Genomic DNA, 14,344 nt, shown 5'->3' with positions numbered 1-14,344 from the left:
AGTTCTTAAAACTCCTAAATCCTAATTCCATCTTCAGGATACCTGGATTTCAGGGTCAGAACTGAAACAAAGCCAGTGAATAAAGTAAATGCCCAGCATGAGGTTCAGGAAGGCACCTCATGAGTGGTATTGCTTGCTTGGGAACCCTAAGAAAGGGAACCCTCAGACTCCCAGAGTGATCCTGGGCATCAGCAGCAGAAGTTCAGTTCTCATTCACATCTGTAACAGATCTGAGCAGGCAAGGAAGGGTAGATCCAATATCCAAATTTTTTTCCATCAAAGAAAGGCAAAGAAAGGAGGAAGGGAAAACCTTACGGATATTTTAGTTTAAAAAAAAAAAAAAAAGACTCTTCTGGAACTCTCCCCATGTAGGGAAGGGACTAACTCTTCTCATTTACCCAGGATCCATCACTGAAGTGCTGAGCCCCCAGCCCTGGAAACTCCCATCCCAGGGAAGCCAGGCTGGGAGCATCCTACCTGCAAGAGCCTCCCTATACCTCTTCCCAGCTCTCACCCTAGGAATGCCTGTTTTTACCTAGTGTCAATCAAAACTTGGGAATCATTTCTGGTCCTTTCTTCCATACAAGCAGTCTCAGTTACAAGATGCACAGATAAGAGAAAAGCATTAGACTCAACAAGCCCCCCAATTCCCCTGCAGCTCAGTAACTATGAGCTGTACGAGAAAGGAGATGCTCAAGGCCACCATCACATCCCCACATTTAAATTCTTCTCCAAAACAAAGTCCTTCCCTACGTGTCTGTGTGATAATTAGCTTTGGCTTACAAGGGACTTCTTACTCTTTTTTTTTTTTTTTTTTTTTTTTTGCTTTTTGATCTTTTTTAAAAATGTCTTGATTGTACAACCTGAAAAGAAAAATTCACCTAAAGGATCTGTAACTGTCATATACAGGATAATACAAAGGCTAAACTAATAGACTGGATCAAGCTGACATTCCAAATAAGGCCCAATAAGCCATTTTTATCCCAATCTTATTAAATTCTAAAATGGCCTGTTAACCTTTCTAGCATGGGAACTAGAGTCCACCACTACAGTGAGCTTTGTTTAATGATCCTGGACCCTAGAATGGCATTGTTCTGAAGTGTTCACAAACATGGTAGACTCCACTGGATTCCTGGTGGTCACTGCCGCTGCTGATTCGCCTCCTAATTCTAAAACAAAGCATGGAGGGAAACATGGAAGCAATGTTCAGCTAACTGAAGGCTGTGCACTGGCTTCATTACACAGTTATACTCCACACATGCTGGTGGCTCAGCACCCGTTATCAAGCTGCTGCTCACAGTCGGAGCCTCAACAGAGGGTCCGTAGTAGAAGAGGGGGCTGAGCCTAAAGCCTTCAGCCCACCTAACTCACTGGGAAACAAACCAAGGTCCACACACAAGGGAGAGGAGAGGACAGGGAAGAAAGAAGGAAGGAAGGAAAGAAGGGAGGAATGAGGGCATCAAGGGCAAGTGTCCAGACACCACCCCCAAACCAGCCGGTTTCCCGTCTGTTTTTACCTTAATGGCTTTTGCCGTCTCCAATGACTGCTCAGGAGGGATTCCCACCTCCCGCTCCCTTAGCAGCTGTTGAATGAAATACGTAATATCTCTACCTGCAATCGGGATGTGTTTGATGCAGCTTCCAATGACATACCCTTCTGCCTGGGGAAGAAGAGGAGGCAGAACAGCCCACGTAAGTGACCCCCAGTCAGGAACCACATGCACTCACTCAAAAGATCTCCAGCCCTAGCCTCCGTGCCTGCCCCCACCTGGCACAGCCAGCATCTGCCAAGCCCCTCCATACAATCAGTTCCAAAGGTCCTTCAAAATGACCCATGTGCTTCACTAATATTGAAAGTTCTAAATTACTCCAATAGCCTGAGGTTCTTCATAAGCAACCAAATGATGATGTTAGGAACATGGTGGGGAAACCAAACAGGATAGTTCACTTCTAAACTGTAATGCTGCCTGGGAGAAAAGTAACTCCAACAGGGGTTTCTTTTCCTCTCTAGCAAAAAGGAAAAGACTTTATTTATTAATCGTTAAACAACTATAAATCTACTTATATTTAAAAGTCAATAGTGTGGTAGACAGGTCTGAGGTTCAAATCCCAGTTTCACATTTGTTAGCTGAGTAACTGGACAAGGTAAACATGCCTCAGCCTCAGTATCTGTATCTAGAATATGGAGCAAATTATACCAAGTGCACTTTACAATAGAGATTAAATAAAATCTGTATGTCAAACACATAGTACTATTTTATGATACATACTAAAGTACTCAAAATAGTTCCATTTATCATACCAAGAAACAATCCTGGTTAGTTAACTGAACCCTCCATCATGGCTCAGGCTGGACTCTCTCTCTCCACTGCCTTCTTGAACCAGTGAAGACTTGCCCATCAAGGACCAGGAAGAGATGCATGCATGACTCTGCAACCCCTCACTAGAAGAACTGGTGCCACATGCCCACAGCAGCGAGGGATGCAAGCCTCCCTTGTGGCCCCTCTGTGGCACAAACCTGCCACAGAAGCCACCGGTGTAGGTAGCCATCCAGGTGCTCTGCTGGGGTGTGGTGGGAGGTGGTCATGGTCAGAGCGGGTAACACACCACCACACTGGCACACAAAAAGATGCCCTCCCGCTTCAGGCTGCAGCTCTTCACAGCTTCTGTGCCACAACACCCAGTAGAGTCGCAGAGCACTGAAGCACACACTGACTCTGACTGCACACACACTGGACGCAGCTAAGCCACAAGGACAACTTACTGAATTCCTCCTAATTTTTTTCTGGATTATCTAATTTCTAGAAGCAAAGAAGATATGGCCTTGCAGCATATTTGTAAAATGTTTAAAGATGGAGATAAAAGATATGTACAAGTTATTAATATAGTAAAGATCAACCTGAACCCACAAAATGTTAGCTTCCCAGCACACAAATTACTCACAATTTATTCTATGCATAAAATGCAACATTTTCTAAAATTAACCAGTGACAAGTGCCAGTGTCAGCACAGCACTAGCACTCTATGACACGCTCCATCCACGCCCAGCACAGAAACATCACCCAGTGAGTTATGTCATGCCCATACTGTGTTGTTACTAGATATTTTTCAGAGTATTCGATCATAAAGGGAAAAAATACGGTTAAATTAACATGCAAAATGTAACTTTAAGATTTATACAATCAGAATACAAAACCAGTCAGGATATTCTAATTTTGCTGGAAATGTGTAGAAGCATGTGTCATGTGTGTATACCTGTTTGTCTCTTAAAGAAGACTATATGATCAAAAGTACAAGGTGGTTCTATGAGCAGAAAGCAGAGGGCTCAACTCTCCTACATAGCACGGCACTAGCACTTCCCAGTGATTCACACAATGGGGTGTTCTGAACTCAGTGCACAGGGCTCAGGTGGAGCTCATACTCCTCTTCCCCATGCTGAGGACACATTGGTGGGGGGGACTGGCTTTCCCTTCCTGACTGCAGGCACATCAGCCACCAAGCCTTTCCATCACCAGTATCTTCACCTTTAAGGTTTTAAAAGAATTACAACATTAGGACATCATTCTTTTATAATCTTGAAATGAAATAGTGACTATTTTTTCAATTAAAGTAAATGGATGGTTCTTTTGAAACCCTAATTTGCATTTTTAAAAGGAGGTATAATTACACACCCACCCACATATATGCAGAAAAAATATTTGTAAAATACATAACTAGTAACTATGGTTATTGAGGAGACCTAGGGGAGGACAATCAGGAATAAGCCTGACTTACCACTGGATAACCAATTGATTTTCAAAAATCCAAATTTTAAATAATCTACTTGACCAAAAGAAAAACATAACAGTTTCTTGAAGTCTGAATTAGGAGTTACCTCTCTAGTATTTTTAAAAAATCAAAACCAAAAAGGGTGCTATTGCAGAGCCTTCTACAAGTCAAAATGTACCATCTCTCCTTGTGGTTCTTAAATAAATTTTAAAAGCAAGAAGCAAATTTTCTAAAGCATGAGCCAATTAAGCCATTCACATCTTTTTGAACAGCATAGATATAACCTTTCAAATAAATGGGTATGCTCTGCACCTACAAAGTTGACATCCAAATTGATGCCCATCTCCCAACTGCTCAGAGCAGTAAGCCAGGAAATGTTTCTTTGAATGTTACACCTCCCAGAATCAAGCAAAACCTCAGGAGATCTCAAGCAACCACTGACACTCTGACTGGAGAATCTGCCACCAAGCATTTACAACTGACAAAGCCATAAACCTGGCCATCTTCTACACTCTTTCCTACAGACCTGGGTTTTTTAAAACTCCTGTTACCTTTTGTAAGTACTTAAAAAGTGGAGTTTTAACTATCAAAAGTGTTAGGCTTGTTTGTCTGACTGCTTCCCTAATCTCCAATCAGGAATCTGGCCTCAGAGAGTGAAACCTGAGTTAGTACACTTACCACTGGGATAACATGGGTGACTCCATCTCCACTGTCAATGACAATCCCTGTCAGCGTCCGCTCGCCAACCTGTCGAGATGTCCAAGAGGCTGCTAACGCCAGCACTGCCTGCAGAGAAGACACAGAGGCCTCAGTGCCTGGGCTCTCACTGAAGCCCCCAACTGCTTGCCCTGAGGGTGAATGAACGAACTCTTTCTTTCTGAAGGAGTCTGAGTATGTCTTTCCTTTCCCCATCCTCCGTCTCCTTTTTCCACAAACTCAATTCCAACTTAGACATCAAATGCAAAATTTCACATACTTCAACTCTAGGAGTCACATTTTTCAATAATGAAATGTAAAATTCTACAAAGAAAATCCAGTAAAAAAGAACTTTAATGATAGACCCACATTTCAATTAGACCACTGACTCTCACATGGGACCACAGACTCAGAGGTTTTAAAATTACAGAGGATGATGGTTGTCAACCCTAGTCCTCAAGCAGGCACAGCTTCACCACCTGGGGAACACTGGCGACACCTGGTGCCATTTTTCACTGTGGCGCCTATGGAAGGAGGGAAGCTGGTGGGGGTCTGCCTATGAGTACAGGCCAGGGCTGCTGCTAAACACCCTTATATATTCCCAACTATCTCAGTCAATTCCTTAGTATAAGGTAGCACATATAAAATCACCAAAAGCTTTAAAAAAAAAAAAAAAAAAAAACAGGGGCTGGGATTGTGACTCAGTGGCAGAGCGCCCACCTAGCACGGCCGGGACCCGGGTTCGATCCTCAGCACCACATAAAAATAAAGGCATTGTGTTGTGTCCATCTACACCTAAAAAATAAATATTTAAAAAAATTCATTTTAAAGGTGTTCTGCAAAGTCCTGGGAGCCTGGAGTCTCTCAGAAGCAGGAGGGTGCCCTGGGACAAACAGAAGCAAGTACGCACTGGCCCCCCACAGTACTCACTCTATTTTTCAACAGATTCTACAGTACCTGTTGTTGTTTTAGATCAGAAATAAGTGAAAGAAGCTAAAGAGAGAACACTCCCATTTGTCACCCAGAGAAAAATACACTAGACTTTGCATGGAAAAAGAAAAAGCCAGACAAACATGTAACAACGATATAAATATACAAATCAGTCATGGAACAGTCTCTGCAGTGCTTTAGTTCAAACTGAATGGCACGAACGTGTGTGTTGAAGGAGTGGGAAAAGGAAAAACACACAGCATAACTTACAACAGCGAAAACTACTATTTCTTCCCCTGCCAGACAGCCAAGGTTATTTGGGAAACATAAAAATAACTGTTTTTACCTGAACTGCAATGTAGAGTCCTGGTACATTGAAAGATTCAAACATAATTTCTGCAAGATATTCTCTATTTTCTGGTGTATTCAGTGGAGGTTCTGTCTGTAAGAAAACATTATTAGTGTTCACCTAAATTTCATGCAATTACATCAGAATTATAAAAAGACTAGTATAAAAACATGTTAGCAAGGATATTTATACCACTGCCTAAATTCACAGTCAGTGTACACCTAAAGCAACTAATTAAAGAAATCTGTCTATGGGTTGTAAGAGCTTTAAGATGAAAACCTTTCTACAGGCCTCTTTTCTCAGGACCCACCCTCACAGGAATAAGCTACAGAAATGGAGACTCGGTCTTTGATAACCCCCCTCAGTTAGGACTAAAAAAATTAAATAGAGGGGCTGGGGATGTGGCTCAAGTGGTAGCGCGCTCGCCTGGCATGCGTGCGGCCCGGGTTCGATCCTCAGCACCACATACCAACAAAGATGTTGTGTCTGCCGATAACTAAAAAATAAATATTAAAAAATTCTCTCTCTCTCTCTCTCTCTCTCTCTCTCTCTCTCTCTCTCTCTCCTCTCAATCTTTAAAAAAAAAATTAAATAGAATTATATTCTGGGGCCAGGACCCATCTAAAATAGATGGGTTCAAAAGATCAAAAGTCAGTATTGTGTAATAAAAGATCAAAAATAACCTATGCAGTCATCACCAAAAAAATGGTTAAATAAATGATGCTAAACCTATAAAATATAATAATACTTTGCAGTGATTTAAAAAGATGAGCACTATATGTGTGATTAAAAAACCATCTCTACAATGAATTGCTGAATGGAACAGAGAAAGCTGTTCAGTTATATATGCAGTTAAATATTCTTTTATATCAACAATCTGTAATGCAAACTACTTTTTAAAAAAGCAGGGTGAGAAATGGAGAGTCACCATTCAAAGGGTACAGAATTTGTTGTGCAAGATGTTGCACTGCAATGTGAATATAGCTAACATTAGTGAACTGTACACTTAATAATAGCTAAGATGGTGAATTTTATAACATCTGCTTTGCTTACAATTTAAACAAAGATTTTTAAATAAAAAACTCAAGATGCTTTATGTATTGGATTACCATTTGTGTTTTAAAAAAAAGTCTGTCTAACCCACAGGTCTGCGCACATCATCACCTCCCCAAGATGAAACCAGCTGACTAAGCTCTTCCCTGGGGCCAGGGCAGAAGGGGCAGAGGGGGTGCTGGGAAGCCCCAGGACCTGTATGCTCCACACTGTGCATAGCAGTCGTCAGACGTACCCACAAATCCACCCACCAGCCCACGCAGCCCTTCAGTTCAGACTCTGGAGCAGCAGCTGGCACAAAGCTCAAACTACAACACACGTGCTGTCTCAGTCACTGTGACTGGAATTTAATACGCCCCATGGACGGGGACGGATGGAGAGAAAACTCAGATGGTGGGAGAAAAGACAATGAAATCCTTCTCCACAGCAGACTCCAAGGAGGAGACCTAAAAGGCATTCAACAGCACAGTACTTATTTTAATATGCCCAACTCCAAGTGCAATGAAGATAATATTTCCTTACCCTGGGCTTCCATTTCACTCCAATCAGAATGGCATTTATCAAGAATTCAAGTAACAATAAATGTTGGCAAGGAGATGGGGGACCTTACCACGGGCCTCGGCCAGCCCAGTGAGCACACAGCCTGCTGCCAGGCTTCTGGGGGGAGAGTGGGGGGAGTCCCCTGCATCCCAGGCCTTCCCACAGGGGAAAAGGCACACTCATACATTGCTGGTGGGACTGCAAATTGGTGCAATCACTATGGAAAACAGTATAAAGACCCAGTTATCCCACACCTTGGGATGCACCCAAAGGACTTAAAATCAGCATACTACAGTGATACAGCCACATCAATGTTTATAGCAGCTTAATCCACAATAGTAAGCTATGGAACCAACCTCAGTGCCTTTCAACAGATGAATGAATAAAGAAAATGTGGTAATATACACAATGGAATATTACTCAGCCATAAAGAATGAAATTATGGCATTTGCTGGTAAATGGATGAAACTAGAAAATATCATGCTAAGTGAAATAACCCAATTCCAAAACCAAAGGTCAAATATTCTGATAGCAAAGGGGAGAACAGAAGTTCACTGGAATAGACTAAGGGGAACAGGGGAAAGGAGGAGGGATGGGAAAAGGAAAGACAGTAGAATCAATCAAACATAACTTTCCTATTTCATATATGAATACATGACCAGTGTAACTCCACATAATGTACAACCACAGGAATGATATGTATGTCTACTGTCATGTGTGTCTAAAAAGGACAAATTTAAAAATGCAAAAAAAAAAAAAAAAATACTAACTCTCCTAATACCTGTTAGTGTCCAGAACATAGTTAGTACTACCAATGTGATTACTATTTTAGATTACTTTCATTTAAGCACATGAGCCTGGCTCAGTGGCGCACACCTGTAATCCTAGCAGTTCAGGAGGCTGAGGCAGGAGGATCACAAGTTCAAAGCCAGCCTCAGCAACAGTGAGGCACTAAACAACTCAGTGAGACCCTGTCTCTAAATAAAATACAAAATAGGGCCGGGGATGTGGATCAGTGGTCAAGTGCTCCTGAGTCCTAGTACCAAAAAAAAAAAAAAAAAAAAAAACCACTCACACACATGAGCAATAAGTGCAGACTCCAACAGTATTTGTTCACATGTATCTCTTACGGTATAGCCTATCAATCTGAAAAACATACATAATAATATAACCTACCCCAGAGGGTGGGGTTAAATAAACGAATCAATACTTGTAAATACTTAGAACAGGGATAGGCATGTAGGAAGTGCTTAATAAACATAGGTACTAATTGCCAAAAATGTATCTCCTACCAGAAGAAATGACATACAATTACCAAAGTGACCCTGTGACACTGTTTCTTACCCTGACTAAAAGCCAAGCGTTGTAAGTCAGCTTTCAAAACCAAGCCCTTGAACTGAATAGAGGGCGGCATCCAGGAAGGAGGGTCAGAAAGAAATGAGAAGTAGCCAGGCCCAGTGGTGCCCACTGGAATCCCAGGGACTCAGAGGCTGACAGGAGGATGGCAAGCTTGAGGCCAGCCTCAGCAGTTTAGCAAGGCCAGAAGGAACTCAGTGAGGCCCTGTCTCAAATTTAAAAATAAAATAAAAAAGGGCTGGGGATGTGGTTCAGCGGTTAAGCACCCCTAGGGGGTTCAATCCCGGGTACCAAAAAAAAAAAAGAAAAAGAAATGAAAAGTGGCAGCCAGGGAATGCTTCCTGTTTGTCAGTCAGGAGCTGCCCGTTTCATCTGAAGTAAAAAGGGAACTCAACTTAGCCAGGTACAGTGTCGCGTGCCTATAATTCCAGCAATTCAGGAGGCTGAGGCAGGAAGACATGCTGTTCAAGGCCAGCCTCCGAAATTTAGAAAGATCTTGTCTCAAAATTTAAAGACCAAAAAAGTGCTAGTGATGTAGCACAGCAGTAGGGCAAGGCCCTGGGTTCAACACCCAGAACCACAGAAAAAAGAAAGAGGAAAAAAAAAATAAAGAAAATGGAGGAAATATAGGAACTGTAATATTATGTATAAAATCATATAAAAACATGGATAAAGGGCTGGGGCTGGGGCTCAGTGGTAGAGCACTTACCTAGCATGTGTGAGGCCCTGGATTTCATCCTCAGCACCACATAAAAATAAATAAATAAAATAAAGGTACTGTGTCCAACTACAACTAAAAAATAAATATAAAAAACATGGATAAAAAGATGAAATGAAAAATCCTAAATGTTAACAATAACTACGTTAATAATGTGACAGCATCGTGAAAGGCTGTAAGGACATCTTCCAAATGTACTGTGTCGTACAGCTGCAGTGTCATGAGGGCCCTTTACGCAGGCCTGCATCGTGGCCTGCAGGCCAGACCACACAGACTCCTATGCAACTCTCGGACAGCTCATTCACAGAGGAGCCTGAGCAGAAGCAAGACGGCCACACAACAGGACCAGGTGGTGCACATCTGCCACAGCTGCTCTTGGGCCTGCTGACTCCCTGGCCTCGGGACACTCTCTAGGTGGGCAGAATCCAGCCACAGGTGTGAAAGCAGTGAGTTCTTGTTCTGTTGGCCTTCATACCTGTGAGTCCCCCAGTACAGCAAACTCTCCACAGGCTACACTGACACTCTTTGAGTTTCTTACTGACTGAACAGCTATGGGCCCAGACAAAGGCATTTCCCAGGCTCCTTGTCAAAAGGGATGACTAAGATGGGTATGGTGGTGCACACCTGTAATTCCGGCTGCTCAGGAGGCTGAGCCAGGAGGATCGCTAGTTCAAAGCCAGCCTCAGCAAAAGCAAGGCACTAAGCAACTCAGTGAGCCCTGCCTCTAAATAAAATACAAAATAGAGCTGGGGATGTGGCTCAGTGGTCAAGTGTCCGAGTTCAATCCCCAGTACCCTCCAAAATAAGAGAAGTAGACTCCCTTTTCTCTTAACTCATTCTTCCTTCCTAGAACATGGAGGTAATGACAGAAGCTGCAGTAACCTACCTGTGAACATGAGGCATCCTCACCATGGAAGCCACAGATGAAAGACACTAGAGAAGAGAAATTCCTAATGACATCAGGAAGCTGCCAAATCAGCAGACTCCCTACTATAAATTTAGCCACACCTGTAATCCCAGGTGGAAGCTGAGACAGGAAAATCATGAGTTCGAAGCCAGCCTCAGCAAAAAGCAAAGTGCTAAACAACTCAATGAGACCCTGTCTCTAAATAAAATACAAAAAGTAGGGTTGGGATGTTTTTCAGTGGTCGAGTGACCCTGTGTTCAATCCCGGAATCCAAAAAAAAAAAAAAAAAAAATTTTATTTAGGGAAAATAAAAACCCCAACTTGTTTAAACTACTAATTTTTATACCTCTTATTATTTGCCACCAATTACAATTCACTACCTTTAAAAATAAAAATCCATATACTTCCATTTAGGGAATATTGACCATACAATTACATCCCCTTGGTTCTTGAATCAAATCCAGCATTATTAGGGCCACATCTTCATGTGTTAAAAGCCACATCATAAGCCCATCTGTCCCTCCATGTTACATTTCTTCCTCATCTACCACAATGACTTAGTAATTATTCCTTTAGGATGCAAAGTTAAGTAAAATTTTCCCAAACCATCATTACAACATAATCCAAAGTGGGATATCACATTTGGGTTTTTTTTTTTTTTCATAGTGAAGCAAATCATCAGAACACCTCATGAATGCAAACTACATAAACATTTTTATTCATTGCACTAGTAATATTACCACCTGGTACTGACTAAAAAATGAGTAATTAATGAGTGCCACAAAAAAAAAATTCAAAAGAACACATGAACTAATATTATTCCACCCTCATCCCTCCATAATTGCAGTAAAGAAACATTTTTAAAAATACAGATGCTCAAGGAAGAGAAATCAGTAGGGTGAGCACAATGGCGTACGCCTGTAATCCCAGCAGCTGGGTGGCTGAGGCAGGAGGATCACGAGTTCAAAGCCAGGTTCAGCAACTTAGCAAGGCCCTAAGCAACTCAGTGAGACCCTGTCTCTAAATAAAATGCAAAAAGGGGCTGGGGATGTGGCTCAGTGGTTGAGTGCCCCTGAGTTCAATTTCTATTATCCCCCTCCCCAAAAAAAAGGGAGCAGGAGGGAGGGTGATAACATGCAGAAGCCAAAGGGCTTGAGAGGCAGTACTAAGTAAGCAAATCCAGGGAATCGACCTCTGTGGGGGCTGGAGGCTACTGAAGTGGACAAGGCAGATCTAAACCATTCTCCAAAATGCAGGAAGGGACCTCTACAGTGAGTTGGGGCACACAGGATTCAGATGAGCAGCACTGTTAATACAAAGCTGCCAAGTTTTAATTTCACTAGATTCACCAAAAAACTTCTTCCACAGAGCTCTAACCTAAATTTTACATACAAGACTTCAAGATAATCATGAATTCTCACATTCACCTCTTATTTTATTTTTGATGATCAGACTTAATTTCCAACATGTGACTGTCATGATTCCATCAACACCCGAAGCTCCAAGCTGGCTCCTTCCAGGCTTTTTGGTCTGGGCAGCCCAGTGACCCTTAAGCCTCAGTGTGTTCAAAACGGAACACTCCTTCGTCTTCCCTTAAGTCTCTTCTGACGTCCCCATTTCACCCAATCCCAGACCACCTGAGAACTAAAAGTTCTGAAACTGGGTCATTCTTCATTCCTCTTTTAGCTGCTTAATTCTAACCACAAAAAAACACCAATTGTTCCTCCTATAGATCTCTGCCACATACCATCTATCCTACCAACTGCACCTGCTTCAAAAAATGACAGTGGCGATGCATGTCTGTAATCCCAGCAACTCAGGGCTGAGGCAGGAGGGTCTTAAGTTCAAGACCAGCCTGGGCAATTCAGTGATACCTCCCTTCTCAAAAGCAAAAATAAAAAGGCCTGGAGGCATAGCTCAGTATTGAGTGCTCCTAGGTCCAATCCCAACCCCGTATTAAAAAAAAAAACAAGAGGGGCTAAGGCTCACCCGACTGGCATATGTCGGGTGCTGGGTTGATCCTCAGCATCACACAAAAATGAATAAATGAAATAAAGGTATTGTGTCCAATTACAATTAAAATTTTTTTAAAAAACACACAGATAAGCTCATGAGAGAATAAACAAGAATGATGAGGCCAAATAAAAGAGAACAAGAAAACAACTAAGTGAAAAACATATATGCTTCTGTGCCACCCTACCTAAGAAGGATTTGCTCTGGGTGGTTTCCTTAGCTGGTCTCCTTTTCCGCATACTCTCAAAGCAAGAGCCTATCACTAGACTGAGGGTAGCTTTAATAAAAGACATGTAACCCCATAATGTTCCCCTAAATCCAAGTCTGCTACCTCAGCTGATGCATACAAAGTTCCTCTGTGTTGGAGGAAAGTGAGTTCCACCTGTTGAGGACTCCCACCCAGCCTCTTACACGGGCCCTTCCTCAGCGATTCTCACAGGTCACTTGGACTATGACTTCACCTTATCAATTTTAAGAGCCCTACAGAGCAGTTACTGCCCTGTGTGCACACCTTCCCTCTCTCAGGCAGGTGCTCCCTCTCAAGGAGTGACCACAAAGCCTGTGTTGGTCATGTGCCCTCTTCACTCAAACAGCAGCCAGGCTCCAGTGCCTCATACCATGCCACACTGCCCCACATCCTCTTCCTGACCTCTCCCCGTCTCCCACGGGGCTTCTGTCACACTAACTTCATCATTTCCTCTAAGTCTGCATGTGTGCTCACTGCTGGTCACGTGCACAAATTGCTTGCTTGTTCTTGTGTGAGTTACAGTCAAGACTTTGCTAATTTGAGTAAGGCCCTGGTTCAACCCCTAGCACAAGATAATCTCTTCTGAAGTCATAACTCAATTGCCACACTAAAATGATCCCACTGTTAGAGACAGCAGTATGATTCCCATCTGCCACCTACTCAACCCTCATGACAACATCCAGTGTCATGAGCTCATCTGCATGGTACATGTCAGAAGAGCTTATCCTGTGAGCTTCTGAGGGACCCATCATTTGAGTCACTTGGACTCTTCAACCAAGAAGCCCTGTCTAATGCAGCATTTCATTCCCTTGAATCATCCCATCAACTGAATACATAAGGAAATAATCGTGGAATTTTGGTCCATATTACCTCCTCAGTCACATGCAAAGGAACTAACTTACAGAATTCAAAGCACCAACACAATGCCTTCTTATATTTTGATGATGATCGATCACTTTTCAATGTTTGCTGTAGGTACCCTTTTCAGCAAATGGACTTCCCAAGCTCACACACACCCCCAGTCCCTTCTTGGAAAGTGACGATGCCTCACTTTCACTTCCTCATAGATGCCAGCTCAATTAGGGAGAGAACATCTCTTAGGGAAAGTGCCCTGCGGGCTGTGTCCTGGTGGCCTGCATTTGCTCTACAGGACAAAGAACACATCCCTAACCAAGGTATTCCATCCCTCTGTCATGTTTTGTTTGAACACGATGTCCCTTTAGTGAGGGAGGAAAACTCCCAGCACAGCAAGCTGAACAGACAGAAAGCAGCAGCTAAACATGGTGCCTGGCTCCAAGATCATCTCCAGACAGATAGGAGATGATATGCTAAACAAGGGGACACGGCAAGTCTGACAGGTAGGAATCTGTGATTTACTTGGGTCATAAAGAAAAAGTCACTCATACACTGTCAGTTTCTTGGCTCCATTTATTTTATATAAACTACTATACATGTCCAGGAGAAAAAACAAGAGTGGTCTATAAAACATGGTAGCCATACTCGACAATTCCGCTGTGAAGATGTAACTGAGGAAAAAGATCAAAGCACCTCAGTGGTAGAGCACTTGCCTAGCATGTGTGAGGCCACAGGTTCAATCACCAACAAAAAAAAAAAAAAATCAGAGCACTTTCAAGGACTTACTTTAACAAATGTTAAATATTTACATTCTATTCACTATTAGCCTTATAGATAACAGTTTTAAACTAGATCATTCTAAAGGAACATTATATATTCAAACATTAAAAGGAATCACATACTTAGATCTGG

General features: G+C 42.4%; 1 protein-coding gene across 4 annotated transcripts in view; it reads right to left on the bottom strand.

The window, feature by feature from the left end:
* Positions 1 to 14,344, bottom strand: part of ACTR3B (actin related protein 3B) — a 72,327-nt gene that overhangs the window by 28,941 nt on the left and 29,042 nt on the right. For all 4 annotated transcript variants that reach the window (XM_081284710.1, XM_081284707.1, XM_081284708.1 and 1 more), the window contains 3 exons: positions 5,741 to 5,836; positions 4,447 to 4,554; positions 1,518 to 1,661 (listed from right to left, as the gene is read on the bottom strand). In XM_081284710.1, coding sequence (XP_081140836.1) covers positions 1,518 to 1,661; positions 4,447 to 4,554; positions 5,741 to 5,836 — 348 coding nt within the window. The remainder of the gene's footprint in view (positions 1 to 1,517; positions 1,662 to 4,446; positions 4,555 to 5,740; positions 5,837 to 14,344) is intronic.

Source organism: Spermophilus citellus (genome assembly GCF_964194105.1).
Source record: "Spermophilus citellus genome assembly, chromosome: 3".
Taxonomy (NCBI): Eukaryota; Metazoa; Chordata; class Mammalia; order Rodentia; family Sciuridae; genus Spermophilus; species Spermophilus citellus.
The sequence above is the reverse complement of the archived record's forward strand: the minus strand, read 5'-3'. Positions and strand labels throughout refer to the sequence as shown.